The sequence below is a fragment of the Amia ocellicauda genome, chromosome 9, assembly GCF_036373705.1.
Source record: "Amia ocellicauda isolate fAmiCal2 chromosome 9, fAmiCal2.hap1, whole genome shotgun sequence".
Lineage (NCBI taxonomy): Eukaryota > Metazoa > Chordata > Actinopteri > Amiiformes > Amiidae > Amia > Amia ocellicauda.
The window spans coordinates 4,973,290-4,999,937 of record NC_089858.1 but is presented as its reverse complement, the minus strand read 5'-3'; the positions used below and the strand labels follow the sequence as shown (position 1 = coordinate 4,999,937).

The following is a 26,648-nucleotide window of genomic DNA, read 5'->3' as shown; positions in this document are numbered from 1 at the left end:
TTAAAAATAGTACGAACACCAGTTTGGTCACAGCACTTGGCTTTGCCTTCGATGGAAAAATATGCTTGATGTAAGTCAGACATCATCAATCGTTAAAAATCACAATCATTGCTGAATGTATTAAAGCGTTATTTTAGGACCAATAAAGTCACCATTCCAAATTTGATTGTTAAAAAAAATATTGAAAAAAATAAAATAGCTGATAAAAAAAGGCAGTTAACTTATATTTTAAAGCAAAGAGCAATATTAATATTATATTTGAACAATAAATCCTGGTTGCATTATTAATTGAAGTTTATTTTGTGTACACTTGCAAATTCAGGACTTTAGGGATCTATGAACTTACAGCTTAAACATAAATAAAATGAAAATTAAATTGTGATATTTCTGTGAATAAAAGAAAAAGTAAGATCTAGAAGCTCTTTTAGAAATTGAATTTTGGTTAAAACTTTATACAAATTAATCAATTCATAACAGTCTGACATGTCTTTTGATTTTGCTCAGACAAGCAAATAAGTTAATAAGGAACTGATCACTTTGATAGGGTGATAAAAAAAAAACAAAAAAAAACACACAAAATGATATTTCACTGCCACCCCCTTAAACTATGCTGAGCAACCTCAGCTACATCTATACCCACAGAAATCTAGATTAACATACGAAGTTGTCAACAGGCCCTTCCATTGTGCGGACGCCCTCACAGAGTGCCTGTGCACGAGTACTGTGTGGGCCAGGGAAAAAACTCTCAACAATATTTACATAACATAAAGATGCAACTCAGGCAGTTATACCAAAAATACAGGACTGATGTGATTCAGACAGCAGCACTACATGTTCATCCCCACACGGCCTGATCGATTAGATCCGAGAGCACTCTATGGCTCTGTAACTGCAGGGCTTTTCTCCTCTCCTGATAAACCATATGTAAACACACTGCTGCCATGTTGCTTTTGTAGGACTGTCCTAATATGGTTTTATTAAGCTCATGCCTCAGGCCCCTGGAAATTCACGGGGAAAACCAAATGACTGATTTGTTTTTCAGTTGGAAACCTCACTCTTATGGTTTAGGTTTTATTTCTTTTGTTGTCCGTTTATCAATCTGTAACATGCTCTGTGGGTACCTTGGGAAGGGTGCTATACAAATACAAATTGAATGATTGATTGATTGATATGTACCTACAGATCTGAAGTGGCACTTATCCAAACTGATCAATGACAAAGAAATGAAGTAATGGCGAGACTAGTCTCAAGAAAACATCATGAACAAATATACTACTATCTTGTAGGCATACAAACACAACCCATATTTCAAAAACACAATGCTGCACATACTTACCAATAACTCTTATGTCTCTATAAGGTAAACGAGGGTATCCAAGGCCATTTATCCTCCTCACACTTCCAATTTAAGTCAAATGAAACCACAGCAGACGATTCTCTGAAATGTGGGTTCCTTTATTGCTTCCTCACTCGTCATTATCATCCATATCAAAGACACACAAGTACAGTGATGTTACAGTTTGAAGATTATTCCTTTGGTGTTTGCAAAACAGATCCCTCTGCATTTGTACAGTGTTTACAACGGCTACCTAACTTAAAGTGTAAATTAATGCACAAGAAAAATAAAATCAGCACATGCCAATAAATTACAAAGTTATTATGGTTACTATGACTGAACATGAGAGAAAAAGAGGCACAGAAAAATGTTAACAAAAATACATCTCTAAGGAGAAAGCAGTGAACCGGTTTGACATTTATACAAAGATGAGAAGATAATACTACACGTGTAAAATGATTTAGAGTCTATAATGATATGGGATATATATATATATATATATATATATATATATATATATATATATTTATATATATGGGGTTGTATGGATGGAGGTTATGATTAATTGCAGTTACATTTAACAAAGCAACTATGCAGGCCTTACAACTCTGATAGAAACACATACACACTTTGATACAGTGTTAATTCATGCAGATTTAATACAGTCTGAACTGATCTATATAAATCGCTTCCAATTTTTAAAATCGATAAAGTTAAGAAATGGGTTGGTCTAACAAACACTCTGATGGTCCCCTAAACTGGAAGCTTTGTACCAATCGGGCTTCCGATTTCATAAAAACACAAACATTTACAATGTAAAAGTGTTCCTTGAGTCTGGTACAATGCGTCTTGCAATGCGGGGAGAAATACATTTCAATACAACAGCTCATTTGATCTCTTCTGACTTTGAAGAATGTGTGTTTCACTGCTGCAAAAGGGCTAGGATGAGAAATGTGCAAAAACCAAGAACTTTAACAAATAAAATCAACTTCTCATCCACCCCTTGCCCCCTTCACAACCGGAGTACTGGAAACATGGGTAACTTTTAAATACTACACTCTTAACACAGTAAAACCTTATATATACTAGGATTATGACTAACAGGTTCTGCCACAAACGCACTCCTTACGCAAATCTGCATTTCCATCACCTGCAGGCTAACTTGGGTGCGGACTTGTCAAGCTGCACATTTTAAAATATAAAATGATCAATAACAAAAGGACAGCAACTGGAGTGGGCGCAAAAGCTAGTCTTCCAACTACACCTGGAACTGTACTTCACACATCAAGCTGAGGAAAGGGTTTATAAAAAGTAATGTGGTCCCAGAGCAATGGTTTTGCTCAACCTTTGGAAACTTGTGCTCATATATTCCAGACATCGCTGGCTCACGTCTTATTGACATCCCAGCTGACTGTAGCTCGGATGCACTGAGGGGCAACATGTGATTGGCTGAATGGAGCCAGGGTTTCCTTGCCTTGGCACCCATCAGCAACCCTGTGGCGTACCAGGCACACGCAAGCCCACAGTGCTGCACCAGTCCTGCCTGACCACACTTTAGCCCTGCCGTCTGCACCATGGGCTCACTGTGTTAAAACAAGCCGACACCTGACCATGCAAGCCTTCGAGCACTAGTGTATTGGTCACTATACATCTCCTGTGTGAGTAAACTGGCCAGAGCAGAAACACCTGTGGATTCAAATGTCCAATTCCAAATTTAGAGGGTTTAAAAAGAAATTTAATTTTGAGAAAGAGGACCATGTTTTAATATAAATCACAATTTAAAAGCAGCGAGGACAGCTGATTTTATCCTATGTATGAGTAAGGGTTTGCTTTTGGGAGCACGAGTGTTCATTATGCAACAAATGTCTGACGCATTACTGAAATAACAGAAGTATGAATTCACTCTGACCATTTCACTGCTTTAAAGCCCAGTGGGTTCCATACACAGCCAAGCTTGGTCTGACTAATTCAGCAGTTACCTTTTTTAATTGCAGCGTTAAAAGCAAGTAGTACATGACATGGATTAAAAAAAGTAGTTGTTTTCTGGAAAAGTAGTTTAACCAGTAATGATTAAATGTTGTACAATACGCATAGATGTAAATAATGGCGAACGTATATACCAGAACAACGAGGATGCAAATTGAACTGGGGACTGAAAAACTATGAAAGATCCCAAAGTAGAAGAACATGCAGCTTTCTATCCTACAGAGGACAGATGATATCGGACTCCAATCTCTTACACTGCTATGCGATGAGACTCATTTCAAAGCAAACAAAATCCATTCAGATGTAAAATAATGCATCACTAAACTCGATGAAATGCACACCTCTGAAAGCAAGCCAAAACTTGTCAATTTATGAGGGAAAACTACCCTTAAATGACCAGGCGTTACAACAAATAACATTTAGATGAAGAGCATTTACAGCCTTGGAACGATTTATAATCACAGCTGATATTTGAATGTGTGTTTTTAAGCTAAAACACTCATCTGTCATTTTAATAAAACTATAAAATTCTGTTCTTGGAGTTGAAGGTGTCTTTCATTTTAAAATATTGAATTATCCTTAATATAAATATATATTTGTATTATTGTTTATAAAAAGCTATTTCTTATGGTGTTGCTTCACAGCTAGGGTTGTTTATTTTGTCTTAACTTTGTACACTGCCACCTCCTTAGGACTGAGACAATTCCCGTCTACCCAGAGTCTCCTTAGTCAACTGAAGCCCGATGTTCAATAAGGCTCTTTATGCTCCCATACAGAAGACACTGGATGGGACAGTGTGAGAGATGGTCCGCAGGTCCCTCCCCCCTTTAGGGAAGGCTGGCAATGTCTCTTTTTGGGGGGGGACCATCAGGCTTCAAGCTGCTTCCATTGGCCTTGTCTTCGAAAAGCATCACCCTGCAGGGAGAAAGCAGAGAGACAAATGATTGACCTCATCCTTAGCTGATGCAATCCAAGTTGATTTACTATTGGATATATTTAAATATACAAGTTCAAGATGAAGATTCAGTTTTGTAAACGAAGATGCTCTCAGGCACGGCCTTGGAGAACCAGCCCTCCCCGAGTGACAGACCCCCACTCCGTCTTTAAGACACTCCTTCACAACAGTGTATTTTTACTCCAGGTGTTGGCATTACTTATCCTTGTGTGACAGACCAGAGGGAGGGGGCACTGACAGTTCTATTCAAGTGAGCTTCTTTACTTTCCTTTTTTGGTTAACCTCTCGCAAAGCTTCAATAAGCCCTTAAGAGCTCTTATCCCTGAAGGTAGACGGTAGTAGAGCGAGTCTATTCCCTTACCAGAGGCCCGCTGTGTAAATCTCTGACATAGCAACCGTTTCCTCGCTCGGTGCCATCCGCACGCAGCTTCCTTTGCTCGATATACACCGGCTCCGCAACTCCCCTCCCCCACTGCTCTCTATGGGTTTCACAGGCTTGTCGTTCCCAATCAAGGCCCCACTTTGCCGTTTCCAATAGATCTGAAGGCTGGCCAGCGCTGCAGGATTTTTGTAAGACGTCCAAGATTAGCCGTGGAGGAGGCTTTGTAACTGAGGAGAGGGTATTCTTTCTCGGCCTGCTTTTCACGCCGTCTCTGTTCAGTCATCCTTTAAATACAGCTCCCTCAAGGCCAAGAGGTACACAGGCTTGAGGGATGCACTACTATATCAGGGGCATGCTGCATGAAACACCCGACATACTGAATAACCTCAATATTGGGTACAGCGGTTTTCCTCTTAACTACTGCACTGACTTCATGAGGAATGCACTTTAATAACCCTTCACACTCTGACTATTTATTTCAGACGCCAGCGTCTAAGCACATACATTTGAATATTTCGTGGTGGGGACATGGTGGTAGCTCTTGAAATGCGGAAGCTAACTATGGAAACATTAAGGAACCCAGAGCGAGTGTGTAAGAACAGAAATCGGCAGATCTTATAACTAGGATTGTTTTGGAAAGATAAAATTATCTCATACATCCCACTAAACAAATAGAAGAGACGTTACGTCAATCTGACCACGCCAAGGAGATTGTCATCAGACGAGAGCAGGCTACCTGAGGAGCCGATTCCAGTTGGAATCTTCAGTACATTATTTCTTCTTTCATTTGAATAACTGAGAATCATAGAATAATCAACAGGAGTTAACTTTTTTTTTTTAATAAATGAAGCTTTGCATTCTGAGTTTAAGGGTTAAAGAGGCTTTAACCCTTTATCTTGCTATGCTTTGGATTCAAGGAAAGGAGCCTTGACTACAGAAGCCACATGAAACCTGGGATTCAAGGGAATGAACACTCCTGATCTCATCCTCAGAACTGCATCTTCCCCATAACTCCCTATTCTGACAATCACTCAAAAGGGATCCCGTTTCTTCCTGTAGCTTTGCCAAAAAACAAACCCACAGCATACTTACTCAACCTGGCTTGAGCAATCAGACTCCTGCACTAAACCAAAATAAATCTATGACCAGTGACACTCAAACTACATTGCATGCAAGTAAAAGATACATGCCCATTGTATACTTCAAATCAATGGTCTGATTACTCCGATACATGAGAAAATGGTGATAAGTGATAAGGCAACAAGTAAGAGCCTCTGGAAAAATCAATAAGAATGTCGAGATCTAAGCCGAACTTGTCGCTATCTCCCGGCACAAGCGTGTTTTGATCTATAATATTCAATAAAAGCCGCATTCTTTATCTGAGCTCACCTTTTGGGGGCTAAATTATTCAGAGACAAAGCTCTAATTGCAGTGAGGATAAATACGTTTGCCAAGTCAGCTGACCCAGTCAGTCACAGTGGGGCGCAAGGAAGGCAGGGAGAAAAAAAAAAAAAAACAACGTTCATTTCTTGTGATGATTAGCGCAATTCGGATTACAGGAGATTAGTCGGTTTAGGGTCAGTAAAGCTTAACCAAAACAAATACGGCCAATACTGTTAAATGAAAGTCCAAAGGAGTGCCTGCATGCCTTACTGTATACCCTGCGAGTATGCAAGTGGGTTGTTTAGGGATTTGCTGAACTGCAAGGGATTTGGGGAGCCCACTGACAAGCGTCCAGCACACTCACAGCTTCAAGACCGCGGACCGCTTTCCCAGCATCATCTTGACAAAGTCTCTGTAGGAGATGGTCTCGCTGGAGCCCCCTGTCACTTCAGAGATCATCTTCTTCATTTCCAGGTGGGTCTTGGGGACGCCCAACTTCTCCATCATGCGCTTCAAGCCCATCATGTCTGGGGGAGACACACACAGTGCTCTGTCACTAACACAACCCCCACACTTTCAGCACCAATCATCCTAACATTGCATCACTGTCCACGAAACATAGACCAAAACATATAGATTAATAGGATTCAACAATAATAACCTAGTAGATATGTCCATGCATGATCTGAGTAAACAGGTTGGAAGACAAATATGCACTGAAATGACTTTGCGTTTATTATATATAAACCTCAACAAGAACATTTGTTTCTGTATTTGGCAGGAATATTATTAAACCACAATTTCAACCAAGTACTAAGACACTATCAAACTAATAAGAAGCAAATTACATCAGAGGGTTGATCCTGTAAACAGGTGCAACAGGATTGTCAATGTCTGTTAACAGCGGAGGGATGGTCCAGACTTATTTTTGGTGGTTATATCGTTCATTAGTCTTGATTTTGTTTTGAGACACAGAGCTGCAGGGATTGAGGGCAAGCACCTTGCCAACCCCCCATGGCGTTAAAGTTTAAATGCAAACTAAACCAAGATCAACACAACTACACTTTTTTTTTTTTTTTTTTAATAATGTTAAGCACAACTCTAAAAACTACCAGTACTCCCTTAAAATAAGTCATGACACTACTCTCTCTCACAAACATGTAAACACGGCTAATAATCACCAGGAACCCCGATTGGGCAGCACGACTGAACTTACCAATCTCCCCTTGATCGTTCAGGTCAAACTCAGCATACTTGTCTAAAAGATTAAACAAAAACACAAAAGAAAAAGGTCAGTGACAGCTTTAGTTAAAATCAATCTGCAATGGATGAATACAGTTACACAATATAACAGAACACTGATAAGACAGATTGCCATGAAGCCATCAGGACTGGGGGTCTACAGCAATTCAGACTGAGGTCAAAACTACTTTAAATATGACAACTGTTGCATCAGCCGTCTAATGATTTCCAGGACCCTGCACAGGGATTTTCTGTAGCTGGCAGAACATGAATGACAAAAACTTGGTTTTGCTCATTTTTATTTACTATAGTAGATTCCCATGTTCTCTCTCCACACACATCTGTCTTTCTTCTGAGATAATTGCTTATCTATTAAGCAGGATTTCAGAAACATCTTAGACTGAACACAGCGCCGATAATGGTTTCCTCCAAGATTTAAAACAGGTTTCACATCAAAGCTGGTATCTTCGTTGGTACTGTGGTCAAATAATTCACTCCTGGTAATGCAAGGTCAGCAATAGAGTTTTGCCCTCGGTTTCTTAAGTACTTTTCTGTACTATGTTCAGTTTTAGTCAATGTTATATGTGCATTTCTGAAATTGCCTTTGAAGCAACAGCTGGGCTGCATCATTAACACCGACCTCCAGCACTCCGACGCCCACAAGCCAGTGCTCGCTCTCATACGAGGCCGCCCCCCTCCCCAGTCTGTCAGGAATAATCATTATAATGCAGAGTTTAGCAGACTCTTGGATGAGTTCTGGCTCTCCTTGGGGTTAATGCATATTTATAGTTCTACTGCAGGATTCAGGGTTGTAGAAAGGAGTCTTTATCCACAGTTCATAGAGTAACATGTTCAGAGCGCTGCTGGCTGGGAATACAGATCGGTCTTAAATCTTCCAAGATTGCCAATACCTTAGAGATCATATTCAGATGTTCCTGAAATGGCAGTCCCACATTCAACTGATGTAACGGTTTTGCTAGTTAACCAGTGTTTGCACTCCACTTCCCATCAGATGTTTACTTGAGACTTGTCCAAACATTGGACAAAAAGAACCAAGTCAGCTGAGGTCGGCCTTACTTCACACTGGCCATGATGGAAAGAAACACCTACCTGCTACTATAGTACTATTTTTTCCATAGTTTCTTGTACCTCACATTGTAGATTGGTCCTGTATTTGTTCCACAGTATAACTATATTTTTGTAACATTTGGAAGTGCATTGTAACTTGTTCCTGAATATCAGAATCCCAATAACCAATAATTTATTTACCAGTTATGCATCAGGATTTCTGGCAGAAGTGTGTGAAAGTACAAACTATCACTAGAGCCCCACAGAACCCATTTTATGACTTTATGCACATTATCAGTTATCTTTGATCCCTGTAATAAACTGCTTGGAATTATTTACAACTGAAATACACAGATGTGCACTTATAAAGAAAAATAAAATTGATTTTATAGGGCCCTTTATTACTCAGCTTGAATAATAAAATATGCAAAAGTACTCTCTGGTTTACAGTTTACCAGTGGTTCAGTCTTGTGATTGAAGGACCCATTTTTCACAGATTAAAAATCACAGAAACCTTGCTCTTTATGGCAACTGCGATCTTTTTCACACAGAGCAAATCAGTAGTATTTATAGTCAAACTTGGCAGCTGTACAAGAGATTGTCATAATCACCGTCTTATTATGGCAGCCCTCTAGAAAGTCTTTGCAGAACCACAGGGGTTTGTGAACTCCTGAGAAACAACAGTCCTACAAGTATTTACCAGGATGATTTAAACAAAAAACAAAACAAAACAAAATGTTCTTGGACTCAGCAGCCTCAGAACAAACCGCAGCGCTTTAAAACACAGACACAAAACACAGCAGCACAGTGTGGCTGAGCTCAAATGAAAGCCAAAGATGTACAACTAGCGCTCCCCATCAGCAAATATCCCGCTGGACTCTTAAACGATCATATCAACACAACACTGATGGGGGCCAGGGGAGACACAGGAGGCTGTAATAGTAGTCTGTGTGTCTGTGTGTAAAAGAAAGCACCAACAGGCTGAAAGGTTTTTCCAAAGTGCTTCAGCTGTGGTAAAGGTATTAACCCTAGCAGCGATTTTCAAACAAAGGCAGTTTTGTAAGAGTCGTCCACATTTGCCTGTGAGAAACCCTATCTCCGGTACCTTATGTTAGGGAGTACACTGGCATTAATCTGCGAGAAGCGTCCACTGCCTGTGAGGGCAATCTGAACTAATTTGCAGCTGTGGAGAAGCCAGCAGGTTCATCTCCATAGGGTTAGAAAAGTACACAAACAGCCACATTTAGCACAAGTGTGTTGAATTGAACTCAAGGCTCGGCTCACTCTCACTCCGGCCCAATGAGAGTGGACAGCTGTCCCCGGCTTGGACAGGTGGTCCTGACAAGAGTACTAAGGGGGCTCAGAGAGGTTTGACAAGGCTAAGAACAACCCTAGCACAAGGACCGTGCTTCCATGACATATTAAACAATGGGAAGCATTTCTTGGACGTCACTTTTTACTCCTCAGAGCACTTTTATAGGTCACACCTAAATCTCTATTACCAACACCAGAGAACATCTGTTATTGATCAATTACAGGTTCAACTGAAATGTTTCCTGGTCTGTTAGGGCTGAAGGGGTTGCCCCCAATGATCTGTACATTATTTAATTGCCTAATTGATTATAATTCAGTGTGCCCAAGTCCTTATACATTCAATTGGCCTATAATGATGTAAAATGACCCTGGTAGGATGGTATTTCTCTAGCACACAGGATAGAAAATCAGTGATAAAATACATACAATGAGAACTAATAAGACCATTTGTTATTATGCAAATTCTGAATTTGACAGTTTATGCTACAACTGGAGCTCAAGTTAGCCAAGCAAAAGTCCGGACAATCCCAATTCAATTTAGGAGCGATCCTCTTTCAGACTCGCCAAATTATATAAGAAATCATATAATATAAGAAATTTATTTTAAAACCAGAAATAAGGAATGCACACTCAACTTGTGGATGTCCCCCCAAATCAAATTGTAAAGTGTCAGCTATATTCTAGACTTTTTCTCCTGGGCAGCAGTCATCTTAAACTCAAGACTAATTCAGCACTCTGCAGCTAGATTTTTTTAAACACATACACTTAATGTTATAATTTAATACTTGTGCATCACTGAAACACTACCATTTTTTGCAGTTTGTGCATTTTAAGATTTTTAAACCCTTAACCCTGCAATACCAATATTTGGTATTAAATCTGCAGTTGTGGTGGGGGGTGGGGAATGCATAATCATAGTGAGCTCTACAAGAAAATGTATAGCTTTTTATAAATGATATACACAGTTTTCCCCCTGGCAGTTAAACAACAGTCCAATCTTATTTTATTTTTCCTTTCTCCTTCTGTACTTAACACAGTGTATCTGGGTTAACCCGTGCAGATTGTACAATTAAAAGCATGCTTACGGCCAGCAGGGCAGATTTGCAGAGCAGTAACTGTCGCCGAAGGAAGGGAGACAATGCCAATATTGTTAGCGCAGTCCAGGCGGCAGGCCCTGGCTGAATTGCGCCCTGAGAATTCCTCCCATCAAACCACAAGGAGGGGTCTGTTCCCGGGCCCACAAAGAGCTCCCCACCCCCCTGGGCTTGGCGTTAAAGGGGGCCTGTCTGGCTCAACAAACGTTTTCTCTTCTAAATGAGCGCGGGGGTATGCAGATCCGTCCCTCTCGCTCTCCCTCTCCTTTGTGTGCGTGTTCAAATGTGGGTTCTCAGCATATTTTAAGAGGGAATGCAATGAAAGTGGATTTCACTTTTTCCCCCCCAAAAGCAGGACTGTGTTCATGTGCTGGAGGGTGTCTAGGGGCTCCACTCCATCTCTCTTCCACATATAAACAAGAGCTCTCTCTCTTGACTCTCCTTTACAGATCTGCGTTTTCCCAGCTGTACCAGAGAATCGGAGCTGCCCAAACCCACAAAGCTGAGAAAACTGCCGCGCTGCCAACAACACAGGATACACACTATGCGGTCTGGCTAGAGGAGTGGCCCACCAGGGACCATAAACACTCCCCCTTCGTGTTCAGTTCCCAAATAGTTTTGCATTTATGTATTTATTTGTTTATTTCAGTGTCTACAAGCAATTATGTCCAGTACTGTTTATGTGACTCAGGCAGTAAAATTAGCTACAAAAACCTTTTCAACAGACCTTGCAGCAGGCTGACCTAAAATCTCATGTTATTTCTAAAAGTGGATGTTCTGTAATCGTGGGGATTCCCAAAACCACAACTATTCAGAGTTAAGATCTGGTCAAAAACAAAAACAAACAAAAAATGTATGTCCTGTTAAAACGGACAGAATCCCTGCAGTAAAAATATCCCACTATCCCTCACTGTTGCGATCTTTACAATAGCAAAACAATGAAATGACTGTTACAACAATACACAGAGCGCAAGTGGGAGCAAAATCCAGAACGAGAGCTGAATGGATAAGACTGTAGAGGAGTGCGTGTGTCTGGAATGCCGCTTCACAACTCCGTTGAAATAATTAAAACATCTGGAGGGACATTCGAAGAGAAGGCAGGCTTGAGATCTACAAAGCCATTTGCTGCAGGCTCAACAACAATGGACAGAAGGGCCCTCCTTCAGAAGAGCAGCGAGCATTTTTCTATTTCTATATTGTTTTTTTTTTTTAAATGGTCACTCATGCTTCCCAAATTGTTCAATATGCGGGCTTTCAGAAGCATAAAGGTATATTTCTATAGAGAAGTGCACCAACACCAAGTGGCACTTCAGAGATCAATCGATTTCTTTCCAATTAGATTCGCAGAAATACTTTATTGCCCTCTTGTTAAACATTGTAAAAGGACATGCTGGAAAAGCACAGAGTGACCGGAGAGTGACCCTACAGTGAGAGTGAGAATGAGACCAGCGTTGACGGGATTTACCAAGTATTTCAAGAGAAACATACTTTTGAAAGAGTCCAGCTTATCCGCCAGGTCCTCCTCATCGCTGTACTTCTGATCTTCAAGGTACTCCTAAAAGGCAAAAAACACACAACAGACATCAACACACTCCAATGGGCAACCGATTTACGATTGTGCCCGAACAAGATCAGAACAAGCTAGAGAAGGTCGTTAACATGCCATCCCCATCTGGCGGAAGAAATATACGATTCCTTGATTGTGTAGCATGAAGCCTAAATAACCAGTTTTATCTTGTAACTACACAGGTTCACACAGAGAGATACACATTCAATACACTCATTAATACCCCATCAATACCCCATTAAATCAAAGACTCACATTCAAGACCAGTTCTCTAGGTTACCAATGGAAAGCAACCGTTGGCTCTGAGTTTTTGAGCCAGGGAATGCAGGGGTGTTTTCTTTGTATAGACAAATGGTTAAAACTGTAGGGAAACAACTGTGGAAGCCAATCAAAAGGAATTTATTAAGTGCACAGTTCTACAGGAAAAAAATAAAGTGAGATACAAAAGATTTGACATTTAGATAAAACAGACTTGTTATGAATGCTCTTCAGTGTATAAATCTGCACTTTCAGCACAGCAGAAATGGGACATAAATTTATCTTATGAAAACAGTCAATTACCTCAAATCAAATCATTTATACGACTCATTGTTAATATATCTAGAGAAACAGAACTGGAGAATCCATTTGAATCTTTATTTCATGCTGACACAAAACAAGGTGATAAATCAGCACTGTTTTCCAGTAACTGTCTGGACTAGCATGTGAAATGAAAACAAAAGTATTTGGACAGATTGAAACAGTAATAAAAGCTTCATAAATAACAAAATTGTTTATAGAGTCCATATGGCTTAAATTAGTATGGAAACAAAGTAGCTTTAACCAGTTAAAACGTTGTACATGGATATGACCCCTCTGTCAATTAGAGCTCATAGATATGTGAATTTCATTTGGACTTCATAGTGGTGAACGGAAAGCCAACTTTGAGGTGTGCTGAGAAGTATTAGTTACGCGTGTTTGTTCAGTTAGATGAGAAAGAGGGGATTACCCAATAATTCCCAGTAATATATTCTACCTGCGACCATTTACATGTTCATGCGTTTGAACGGTCGATTAGGTTGTTAATTTTGGATTGGGTACTCAATGTTTGTTTCAAAATTACTAGACGTGTCAATAGGAGGACACATGGTACACCAACAGAATTACGAAGAACAGCTCAAGCTATGAGACTAGTTGTTTAAAAGAAAGACCAACAACAACAACTTGTGTGGTACATTAACTCAAAATGTAATTTGTGTCTTACCATTTTCCATTCTGGAAATGTGATAAATTAAAGACAGAACTAGAGAAACTCAGTTACACGAGTCTTTTAGTACAAACAAGGTTAATATCAATACCCCGTTTGTCCTTCATCTCATATTTAAAGCTCGTCTTGTTTATTGGAAAAAAAAACGTTCCAAGAATTAAAGGCTGTTAATCCGGTTACAACAATTAGGTCTAGATGCCATAATGAATCATTTTCACTACATTATACATTTTTAATTTCCAATAATCGTTTATCTGTAAATCACATTATTTTGCTTGGAAGCAGTCAAGTAACCTTCAGGTGTCAACTATAGACTAAATTGAAAGGCGAGATTTAAATCAACTGAACTTAATCCTCATTCATACCAGGCACATTAAATCTGGTAAATCAACTAGGCCTAGGCAAAGATAAAAATCTTATTTAATATTCATGTTCTAGCAACCTGTAACAGTTAACCCTTTCAAACCAAATAGAAAGTGCAGTATGTATTTATATGTATGCATTTAAGTACTGCAACAATCATTCAAACTCACTGAATCTCAACATGTATGAATTATGACTCTTACACTTGTCCACACAGCCCCATTGTGAGTCTGGACATGTGAATGCAGCTGTTTCATGGATGTGTGTGTTCAGGACACATCACAGTGCAAGTGGCGTGGTAAACCCTGTAATCTTTTGAAGTAAATGTGTCAGACACCACAGTGTAGCAGGCAGCAAGTTTATTTCTGTTGTCTTAAGAAAGCAGACGGTAACTGTGGGGGACTTCGTGAATCGTGAACCTTGAGCTGAAAATTACATAAAATTATATAGAAAAACCATGAGCCAGTTTAAGGCACCTGCTTCCTGTCTATTTCAGTAGTAGTGAATATCCTGTATATGCGTCAACTAAGGCTTGACAACATTACTCCAAGACCGGTTTCCTGTTTTATTAACTATTATGTGACCACTTACAGAATTTATTATTCTTTTTTTTCCCCCCCTCCAGTTCCCTCCTCACTCCCTCTCCACGCATGAGAGGATAAGTGGCTGTGTGCGCAATTCAAGCCTGTATGCTTTACACTGCCCTCAATTTGAAAACAAAATTTAGCCGATGTATATCCGCTGCCGGGTGTCCTCCCAGATCTGGAACGTGGAGACAGACGCTGGCACAATAAACAGCAGCAGCAGCAGCAACAATCTCTGGGTCTGCATCCAAGTATCAGAGAACCAGAGCAGTTTCATCGCAAAGCGCCGAAGAGGAAAAATATGCTTTCCTTCCTCAAAAAGGAAATACTGGCAGAGTAACAAATACTTTGTGTAAACAGTGACTAAAAAGGGCACAACAGTACTGCCTGAACACCCGAAAAGACTGAAGGAATGAAATGTAGGTAACAATTGTACTTTGAAGTCTTTCTTGATTCATATTTGTAGTTTGTTTTAAATATGAACTCTGAAGCACATTGTACAGCCAGAAAAATACGCAGATCCAACCGTCCTATCAGGATTCTGGCTTCAGAGGTTTGATATTCTGCATCTCGTTTATGAATGAAGTGAAGACCTATACTGTAGTCACACGCATCATTAGGTCCATTTTTTTTTTGGCAAGATGCCCATGCCTCTGAATACAATTAACTTCATTATTTTTTAACAAAATTCTGTTGTAATAATCAGTACATAGACTACTGTTACTTGTAGTTTATAAAGCCTGTGCAATGTGTTACTTTAGTACATTTATAAAAGGCACAGTACACCATTTCTAAATTCAATAACCATAAAAGGAAAAAATATTTTCTCCTTGACGTGTAATGATCAGGTTTGGTGAATGTGGTCTCTAAACAAGGTATCCTTATTCAGGGATGTCCAAAAGCGTTCTCTGCATCCAATCGGCGCATCCGGGCAATAATCAATAATAGAGCACTACAGTGTGACTTCCATCCCAGACCGACAACCTTCAGTCATGACCACTGGTCTCGCTTTCTCGGCTTCTTCACTCCTCTGCAATTAAACACCACCGGCTGACCTGTGTTTTAATGAGTTCTCTCACAGGAGGAAGAACGTCATCAGCAGCAACGGAGATGAAAAGCTACTCTGAGACAGAGGACTGATGCTTCACTGTGCGGTCTAAAGTTCCTACAGAAAATAGGCCACTCAAGGAAACTCGCGCTTGTTTCAGAGCCCCCCCTCAACTTAATGCCAACTTAACACAAAGATCTTTAAACAAAGTATTTTTTAGATATTGAAGTAGGAAGGTTTATTAGATTTACTCTGGTGAAGCCCATCAATGGTTGAGTGGCTCAACCAATAACAGATCCACTCAGAGCACAGGTTGAAGTCTAAATTCCAGCAGAATGTGTCCCACCTTGACAAAGCTGATTAAGAATTAGATTAGCCAATCAAAATTAGCAGGTTATAAATGTAGACCAAATGACTGGAGAATATAAATTTCAAAAAATAAAAATAGACTTCTCAACCTTGTGCAACCTTTAATAGGTTAACATAACAGACATTTCCTTGAATTCCTTTTTGCATTATGTACCACAATGATTTCATACCACAACACAGTGTCACCACATGACCACACACACAATTACAGACAAACTATATAAATCAGTACTAAACCATGTTGAGTAAATCCTTGCACACACCTGGCATGCTTACAATAACTACAATGCAGGCTGAAGTTTGAGAAGAGGGAATTCTGGGAAATTAAATAGCCTGCTTTCGTACTCAAGTCTTCAGCCCTACAGTTTAGTGGATCTTATTCAGCTGATTGTTTGCCAAGATACACATTCATATTGTGTTGGTAGTGCATTGAATTCATCGCTTGGAGTCAGAGAAAGTCATAAGATAGTAATGCAAGTTAAGTCACGGGCAAGCCGAGAGGCCCTGGGCAGAAACGGGGGGTTTACAATAGGAGGGTCAAGAATGTGCTGACTGAGGGCATTCCACGCTGACTATCTCAAGGACAGTAGCACAATAGGCCACACACACACACACACCATGCGATGAAAACGGACCGAGTGCTGAAACAACAAGAGCACTGGACCAAGACAGAAGGCAACCAAAACAAGCAAGGCGAAGTGCAAAAGGCCAAGGTCACCGTTTGATGTGGGGGCAAATGTCTCCTGAAGCTCTATCTTTTGCACGATGGATAGGGTTATCGCCGAGGAGAGTTAAACGATGACAAATATTTGGACAAATTTAGAACACAGCTGTTGAATTACACAACTGTTCCAGTAAACCTAAAAAAATAAGCAGGGATTATAACATTCTTTAGAGGAGGAATTTTGCACCTTTTGCCAAAAAGTTAGTAAGAGATACTCAGTCAGTGAAACTCAGTTTAATATGGTAAGAGCAAAACCCTTTAAAATCTGTCAAAATAACCCTTTTCATTTGCCCCAAAAGGAAATATAAAGTCTTGTGATGTCAAAGTAGCCAACTGTGGCATCTGAGCAGGTAACTACTGGATTTTGGGATGCAAAACCCTATTCTTTATTAATTTAAAGAGAAAATACCCTTCATGCTAGAAACACACAGAGAAAAAGATCAGTTCTGTTCTCTGCAGTTTCAGAATGAGGATTAAACGGCAAGGTCTCTTTGTTAACCACCTTTCCAACAATACTGCTGTTGAAGTCAATGACAACATGAAGGATAAGTTTGCATTGGGGCAATCAGATGTAGAAACATGCATTTCTGTTTGCTTATACCACGGTGTCAGGGTGGCCAGGGCTGGCAGTGGGTAACTCCAAAGGCATGGATGCACAAACACACAAGGTGCCCGGAGGAGGAGAGCATAGAGCACCAGCTGTGCGATTTAACTCTGCTGCTGGAAACTTGAATGGTTTCATCTCACTATATTTTGTAACAGACAACTCACTGACTACAGACGATGTTGACTTTGCATTTCAGAGGAGTTGCGGTGTTGGGTAATTATCTCTGTGCAGAATTTATTTGTAAAAGCACATTCCAGATGCCAGGAAAGAAAAAAAAAAAAAAAAACTGTCCATGTGACCAGTGAGTGAGCAGGACACTCGCAAATGATTACTGTCAATAGCAACGTCTTTAGAAGCTTTTCACAGCGAATCGTTATTCTGGAAAGTCATTGTGCCATTTGATCCACATCAGAAAAGTGTGGCCTCCATTGATGAATTGAAAGACTACAGTCATAATTTCGTGCCCAACTGGAAAGCGTATTAATAGCGTTCATGACAATAACTTCTGCAGACAACCACACCATCACTCCTCCTGCACTCTGGGAAATCCACTACAGCAACTGTCCAGCTTTGAGCCGTGCAGCTTCTCACACCCTCAGTGTCCCACCTGGCTCTGCTGATGTAGAGTATTTTCTATTTCAGGCCACAACCCAAACTGCAATTACAATTGTTAAAAACCTGCTGTGAGACGATACTACACCAGGCTTCTGGAGTTTACACTGAAGCACCTATATCAATCATCTGGCAGAGCATAACACGTGTCCAAATATTGTAAAATATGTAAATTTATTCCATGTAAATATTTATAAATGGTTTAAACCATCAGCAATGAACTGTTTATTCAAAGTAAAAGATTGTTTTGGGGATGTATTGTTTTCTAAATTCCGAGGTGGCAGAGTTTCAGTTCTACAACAATGTAATTGATCAAAGCATTAATCAAATTAATATAGGCTACAGGTATTATAGAACATATTCACCCCCTTTGTACTTTGCATTACAACCTGAATCTTTATGCATTTTAATGTTTTTTTTTTTTTTTTTTACCATTTACACAACCCACTCCACACTATCAATGTGGGCAAAAATGGGAGTGGCAAAAAAACAACCCAAAAAGTCCTCTTAAATAAGCTCAGGTGCGACCAGTTGCCTTCAGAATTCACACAATACGTTGAAGGGAGTCCATCTCCAAAGCAAAGACACTACAATGAAGACCAAGGAGCTTTCAAAACAACTCTTGGATAAAGATGTGGAAAGGCACAGATCAGGAGAGGGGTATGCAAATATTTCAAAGGCACTGACTATCCCTTGGAGCACCGTCAAGTCGATCATTAAGAAGTGGAATGTGTACGGATGGAGCTAAATAGAAGTTCTCTTTATATATTTTATAATGAAAACAAACAATTTTATAAAGCAATCAATACAGTTTTCCAGATGTAACAACATAGCCCATCCCACCCACTCACCATCAACAACAACCACTTCATCCAGTACGGGCTGGGGGGTGGGGGTTTGCTGGAGCCTAACCCTAATTGTTTAACCTACTTATGTTGCAGATTTATGTTGACCCTACGTCACTGCAACACCTTTAAAGTAAGTCAATGAATAGTTGCAGAAACCGAGGCGATGTTGCGACAATGTTCTAGATTTGTTTTCACAATGCCGAGCACAACGTTGTGAAAGTCTTTAGACAACATACATTTGTAAACTACCAGATCCATCTCTTACAGGGGGGGTCTTTGATTACCTACAAGGACTATCTGCTCTTAACAGTTTGGGGGAGGGATAATTCATTAAATCCCCTTTATGGGAAGGTATGGGAGTGGGCAACCAAGAGCGGTTATCTTGCAATGGTTGAAAGCGGCCAAGAGCTTCATGACAATGGCCAGTAGTGAGCAACTACAATCCCTTATGTTTGGGCAAATCTTGTAACATAAGACAGTTTTTATATTAGTTTGTCTTGCTGCATGTGACACTGATCTGTATTATTTACTCACAAATAAACTTCACTTAAGCAGAACAGTCTTAGCACTGGGTGTGTTTCCTTGAAGAGGAGATTTGTGACTTGCCGTCAGTATTGTACGATTTGTGATGCTTATTCGCCCTCGATCACCACAATTCAGGCTACAGAAACAAATCCTGACGAATGTGCAAAAGCGTTCTGTGCGATTTTTATGATGCCACCTTTGGTCTCCACCCTGACAAATCCATTTTCAGTTCCTCCTTCAACAAATGGCCAAGACAACTGTTGCTGCATTGCAAAATGCTCCTCTAAACCAACATGCATGCAACTCATTAGGGAATTGCACAGAAATTCATTTTCTTCACCAGGATTCCTACTGTAAAATCTGCAAAAGGGAAAAAAAGTCATTTGTGCCCAAGTTTGTTTTGCAGGGAACAACACCGCAGTATTCGGGAGAATTGCATTGACCAAGTCACAATTATATGAACCAATAAAAATCTGGAAATGGATCAGAAACGACCTTTAGCTTTAGCATTTCAATACACACGAACTAATGCACCCATATTGAATATTCCTAACAAAATAAACCCTGTTGGATTAGCATGGCTTGAACAATGCATTACAATGTGGGAAAGCTAGTTTAAAGATGGACCTGATTGATGCATAATGATGCAAGTGTGGTGTTGGGGATACAGGCAACAGGTACTTGATCAATGAACCGCCCGCTTCTTATGAGCGGTTTTATTTGATTAGCTCGTTCTGGGTTGAATGTGTAATAAAACAATAAAGCGGTGCTGCAGTACATCATCACTAAGGCAATATGATCAATACGAATACAATTAAAAATAAACCCGTACCTTGTTGATCTCTTCCAGTCTGTCCCGCTGCTGGGCTTTCAATAATCCGAAGGTCTTTCCCCCTGGAAGCAAACAAAAGGACGCCGGGTGTTAAAGAAGCGGCGCAGTCCGAGCGGCTCCATCCGCGGAGTCTCCCCGGCGCCGGAGCCCCGGCGCCGGGGAGACTCCGCGGATGGAGCCGCTCGGACTGCGCCGCTTCTTTAACACCCGGCACACCCCGCACCGCCCGCCGTGAGGAGGTCATCCGTAGGCCCTGCGGTCCGGACGGCGCCGGGACCCGGTTTACCTTGCGGGTTCTGGTCGGAGGGCATGTCTCCGGTCCGGTCCGGTCCGATCCGCCGTGCGCTGGTGTGTGCGTGTGCGGGGCGGGGGGCGCTTATGTGCGGGCGACTCGCGGGCGCCCCCCGGCGGCGTGCGGGGGAACCGCGGCGGCCAGCGAGCGCCTGACCGCCCCGACTCCGGAGCAGAGCTGCTCGGTGTAGAAACGGCGCTCCTGGGGTTTCATGGATGCATAACCATAGAAGCCACCATACATCTGCCACCCAGACAGCAGGTTTAAGTCGGGGACTCAAGTTGGCAGTTGGCTTGGGCCAATTAGATGGTGAGCCCATGCAGTTGTGCTCATTGGGCCTATGTTGGCCCAAAGTTGGCATCCCACTTTGCCAACCAAGCCAACCATAAACCAATGCTGGGCCAAGGTTTGCTATCTGGGGAACGGGCAATGAAGATAACCGTTTCTTTTGGCTTCCTTGCACATTTTGACAGTATTCACTGAGAAATAAATATCTAATTCCCATACCAAATGGTACATAAGAGCACATACACTTTCAAAATGGGTTTAAATCAACACGGTACGCACTGTGTTCAGAGCAGCACCTGCATAGAGATCAAGTCATTGATTTAGTTGAATAGCCTGAATGTAGGCTTAACTATAATTATCTATCAAGTATATTGTAATATAGTGGCAGATACAAAATGTTCCCATTAATACAAAATAACATTGCATTATTTTGCAGTAATGAATCCATTATTATGGTATAGCATTATAAAAGCACTGTATCCTTAAACTAAATAATAGTTTTCAACACCCATTGAAAGAACTAGAAGAGATTCCAGGTGTGCATTAGCTTGTTGGTTCGCTTAAACTTCTAAGGTTGTGTACATAAATTCAGTATTGCGAGAAACAAATCTGATATTTGTCTCAGTGACTAAGACACAGTAGCCACGTAGGACATAAAGGCCCATTTGATTCCCAAGTTATATGCAGCAATGGTTTTGATGTTCAAAGTTATCAAGAACACAATGGGTGAAATCAAATAATTTGTTTCTTTTTATTTGTGAGTTTTTTGTCTTTCCCCCTGGTGAGGGCTGCCAAATGGATGCTGCACGTGTGTCACTTCCTTTTTATACCCCAGTGAAACAGGAAGCCATGGAGGGCCACAGCACAGTTCCTTCACACTGAGATGTACTTAAAAAAGTAGAATGTTAATGCAGATTTAATTTAGTTTGATTTTATTCATAAGAATCTTTAGGACTGCTGAGAATTTTGACACCTATCTTTTTGGGAAAAAATATGACTTGTTAAAAATAACCTTTCTCTGAGGAATTGTATTAGTATGAAAGACTATAGTTTTCCCATATTGTGGAGCATAAAATATACCTGGGTTGTTTATATTATACAGCCTTTATTGTTCATCTTTATCTGGGGTGCCAACAATTTTACAGGTGGCTGTATATGAAATACATCATCACTATCAGCTCATATCAATCCACTGCTGGATGAAGGCTCCCCAAGATGTTTCCACTTGCTTTGATCTACAGCTTCTCTTTTCCAAAATGCATGATTTCATCTTCCCATCTTTTTTCTGGTGGTCTTCTAGGTATTTTTTCATCTCTTGGTATCTATTCAATAGCTTCCTTTGTCCATCTTTGATCTGTTCTTCTTGCAGTGCGTCCGGCACACTGCCATTTGAATGTTTTCACTCTTTGCATCTCTCTTTGCAATATTAGGCAGGTGGTCATAATGTTATGGCTGATCGGTATATTTGTGTGTGTGTCTCTGTGAAATATGTTTTGTTGCAATTAATCAAGGGCATGAATTAGTGCCTTGCAAAAGTATTCAGACCCCTGACCAATTCTCTCACATTACTGAATTACAAGAGGTACATTGAAAGTGGAGTAATGGTGCACCAGTCAACCATATCAAGAGCTCTGCTCAACACTGGTCTGTACGGGAGGGTGGCAAGAGGAACCCGTTACTCAAAAAGTTCTGTATCGCCCTCTGCTGGTGTGATAGAGCCTGTGTCTCCGTGCTTCATTGGGTCCTGATTAAGGAAAATAAAGTGTTACATTGGTGTCGGCAGAGGGGAAGCATGGGAGAACAGATTACATTGTGCTTAATGTGTAAAACATTTAACATGGCTTACTATCAATTCAACAGTGCAGTTTGCCACATGAAGTGTTTTCCACAATAAGTGCAATTTCCACTTAACTACCATAATGATTTACATGGAACTTAATATTTCTTCACACATCCAGTCTTTGGTCGAGGGTGTCTGTCTTGTCATTTCTAATGTTTGGATGTAAACACGTTGTTTTTCAGTACAGTAAGCCACAATATGCTCCTCAACATTTACAATATAATTCACATTGAAATGGATTATATGCAGGGCTTCATGTCCTTATTATATTGCTAATATTAGTCAAAAGTCTACACATTTTATTGGAAGCATTAGGAAGTGTAACTGTAAATGCACAAACCCTGAAAGTGAATGGTTATGTCAAAGTACAAAAAACAGTGTTAAAAGTTTTCCGCATTAAGTGTTGAGACGCCTGTAAACATATTCGTATCCAACTGTTTTTCATTTCTTTTCTAAGGTGTTTTCTGAAGGAGCAGCTGTGAGGAACATGATTACATTCTCTATTGTATTGGACTACACCCCCCCCACACACACTCTGTTACTGGTTTTCTCATATGGCACATGATTATCCATGAACCCGTTGCAGGAGACAGCTGTTCTCTTCCAGAAGAGCTCATTCTAGTGTATGGAGCGCCGTTTGTGCCAAAAGTGTTCGTCCGTCAATTTGGTAGTTCATTGGGAAATTTATTCGGAAATTCATCAATTTGGCCATACAGTAGTAATAGACAAATAGACAAACAGACCAACTTCCATGCAAACTTCCAGACAAACCGATGAACTTCCAGACGAACAGACAAACTTACAGACAAACCAATGAACTTACAATGAACTTATAAACTGTACATATTGTGGCAGGTTTTAGGAACACAAGAAGACTAGTGTAGTGTACGGTTAGACTGTGAAGTCTCCAATATAACTAACATTGTGGCCATACGTTTCTCTTGATCTATTTTATGACAATGGCTGTGTTTCCATTGGGGATAGCGGTCACTGTCAGCCGTCCAGGGGTCATGAAGAGGAATCAAACGCGAGGTTGGGGAGCCCAAGGCTGAATCATCAACCATGTGCTTTCTTGATACCATTAAAAGGCTAATCTCAGCAGAAGCAACAGAGAAGGTCGGCAGAGCACACCATGTGACTGGCAATAGCCCAGCATGGACAGTAAAAGCCCACGATCCTCAGCATGAAGATGTAACTGGGGACTAGGGCTGCACTAAAAGACAGAGTGCCAAGGAATGAACTGCTGGACAAACCAGTTCACAGGAATACATATTTCACCCTTGCAAATAAGTCTGTTTCATGTCCATACATCTATCTATAAAAAGTAAAGGACAAGTCTTCATTTGTTATTGATCATTCTCCATTTTGTTTTTGTTCTCTTAAAACCTTTAACTTCAATTCAAGTACATTTTGATAATTAAGTCTTCACTAACTTCTGTACAAACTGGAAAGATGTCTCTTTTTATTATCAATATAAGGATTCATTTTTGTTCCAATTAAAACCTGTATTTTGGGGGGTCTGAGTGTTGATTGTTCCCTTTATATCCAAATATAACAGTTTGCAATGGCTAACAAGCTCTAACATTATTTTCTATGCAATTTTAGCTGTTCCAAGGTTTCAGTCCTAGTATTGCATCGAGACTGGGGTCTCCTTCAAGTTTGGAATTTGCCAGAAAGCATGAGAGTGACATGGTACTTTCAGATGGTATTTTTGCATAATGGCTTCTTTCTTGCCATCCTGTGTACCATTTGTAATTCAGTAATATGAGAGAAGTGGTCAGGGGTCTGAATACTTTTGCAAGACACAGTATTAGTGAGAAGCTCTGTTGTATGAGTCTACAGCGCCCTCTGCTGGTGAGTCTCCCCTATATAGTCTCATTTAAGCAAAACGTGATTGATGAGGCCATCGACCCATCATTCTTTAAACAATAACACTGATTTGTTTTTACATGTTGTTGTTGTTACTTTGTTACTATATCCAAGAAACAATATTACGTCAATTAAATGAACACATAGCAGTCTATAGGGGTCTGTAAACTTCCTTATGGTCTAATATGTGTATTCATACCATATAGGCCTATTTGTTCACAAAAAAAAAATACAACAGAGCTTGTCTTTGCTGCCAAATCTTCTTATTGAAAGAACTGACAAGACAAGACACGTTAAGGCACATCAAGACAAGATAAGACACGTTAAGGCACATCAGACCCCACAACTCAGCCATGACTGGTTCGAGGAAACATCAGCTCGGGTTTCCTATGTGACTCTTCTCTTGAAGCGCTACAGTGATCTCTCCCTCCCTCTCCCTCTGTGTCTCTCCCTCTCTCCCTCCCTCTCCCTCTGTCTCTCTCTCTCTCTCTCTCTCTCTCTCTCTCTCTCCCTCTCCCTCTGTGTCTCTCCCTCTCTCTCCCTCCCTTTCCCTCTGTGACTGAATTGACTTCTTCCTGCCCTCTTAAAAGAAGGCCCATATAGTCACAGTATTCAGTTTCTTATGCCCCCCTATGGGCTATGTCTTGATGACAGCATAGCTAGGTTATCAAGCACACTCCACTGGTGAATATTCATGTGTGGAAAGCGGTTGTGCATTGCATCTCCCTTCTGGGTGCAGACAATGATGTAACGATGAGACTCCTGACGCTCCTCTCCTGTGCCGCAGGAGGTCAGCCAGCGTGTGGATGGCGTGCACTATCACATGACCAGGTCGCTGGGCTGTGTCTGGCTGGCCAGTAACCTGAAGTTCCTGCTCTTCAAAAGCAACAGCGACCCAACGTCCCTGGCATCCCACTGCACCTCCAGACTCATAGTACTGTATTTGTCCACAAACTACAAACCAAATACATTTAGAGCCTCATCCGTGGCATTATTGAATAGAATTGTCCATCAACACTTGTCTAAGATCCGTTCAACACATTTTACAGGTTACACTATCCGTTTATAAAGACAAATGGGAAACATTTCATTCTGATCACTTAATAAAGCAGGTGTTTTGGCCAGTAAATTATAGATTATTTGCATCAAACACCAGAATAAACTCTCAGGACTGAATGATCAGAGTTCCCTTCACTGATCAACTGCATGGCTCAATGGATCAATAACAATCAGGTCTTTAGAATAATGTTGAACCTAGATCAGGAACAGGACATGAACTCTTCAGGTCTAGGGTTGTGGACTAATTTGTGTTCTATAGATCCCATGAAGATTATTTTCCATTGGGGGTCAGGGTTCGTTTACTTTCTGACTAGTCTACACTGGAACTAGCAAAATGAGTTGTAGATATAGATTCAGTATTGCTTGTGTTACTGTCATTAAATGCTTCAATTACCTTAGCTGCTTTTAAAACAAACACAGAACATGGGAATTTTTCAGCAAGAGTATTTGGAGACCAGGTATGTCAAATTTCACCATATTATGACATCAGCTATTTTTCCACATTCCGCAGAAGTCTTAATTCTACTTTGTTGTTAATTTACACTACTGATTTATAGTGATGCAAACCTGAGATGAAGTTAAAAGTAAAGGGAAAAGTGTGTTTTGTGCCTTAGGTTAACGCTGAATTGAAATCTCATGGCTGCTTAAGTCTCAAACCTTTTGAGTTGAAAATAATTAACACACAATTCCTTTCTCTTTGATGCTGTTTCTGGTTGTGTGCTGTAGCTCCCCCTGCTGGACATGGCAGTGATCTCCTTCTTCATCCTGACCAGTCTAGCACACATGGTCCTCGGCAGAAAAACTCATAAGAGCCCAGGAGACTTGAACAAACCCCTCTGTGACCCCTCACTCCTCTTCCTACAAGTCGATTTCCTGGCCACCTTCATATTTGGACTCCTGTGGCTCGCCTACCCTGACTGGCTGCTCGGTTTCCAAGTAATGGAATATCTGGGACTTGCTCCTCACATTTCCACCCATGGCATAAATCACTGACAGTAGTATTTCTGTGGAATATGACTTTACCGTTGTGGTACATAATCAGTCATTCATAATTATGTAAAAAAACAGTAATGCGTTAATTAAATAACCGTGTCTAAGACATTACCTAAAAAAGATGTACTCTATCTAGGGGTTCTGTTTTCTTTGGTGTTTTTTCTCCCCAAATTCAAGATTTTTCAGAAATATTTGATCAGACTTTACAAAAGGGTCAGGTAG

The 26,648-nt window shown here is 40.6% G+C and overlaps 1 protein-coding gene across 1 annotated transcript; it reads right to left on the bottom strand.

Annotated features, from left to right (window-relative positions):
* Positions 1 to 1,434: 1,434 nt before the first annotated feature.
* On the bottom strand, positions 1,435 to 20,479 carry aif1l (allograft inflammatory factor 1-like). The gene is made up of 6 exons (XM_066712764.1): positions 20,372 to 20,479; positions 20,086 to 20,147; positions 12,249 to 12,315; positions 7,259 to 7,300; positions 6,407 to 6,569; positions 1,435 to 4,237 (listed from the first exon to the last, which is right to left on the bottom strand). Exons 1-6 carry the CDS (start codon positions 20,394 to 20,396, stop codon positions 4,150 to 4,152), a joined length of 447 nt encoding a protein of 148 aa, XP_066568861.1. The 5' UTR covers positions 20,397 to 20,479; the 3' UTR covers positions 1,435 to 4,149.
* Positions 20,480 to 26,648: the final 6,169 nt, after the last annotated feature.

Bases quoted from the DNA above. Each gene is read 5' to 3' on its own strand.
- aif1l (XM_066712764.1), bottom strand. From the start codon at position 20,396: ATGCCCTCCGACCAGAACCCGCAAG. The intron at 20,148-20,371 runs GTAAACCGGGTC...GTTTGCTTCCAG, and splicing joins CTCCGACCAGAACCCGCAAG to GGGGAAAGACCTTCGGATTA. The intron at 7,301-12,248 runs GTATGTTTCTCT...TTAATCTTTTAG, and splicing joins TAAGCTGGACTCTTTCAAAA to ACAAGTATGCTGAGTTTGAC.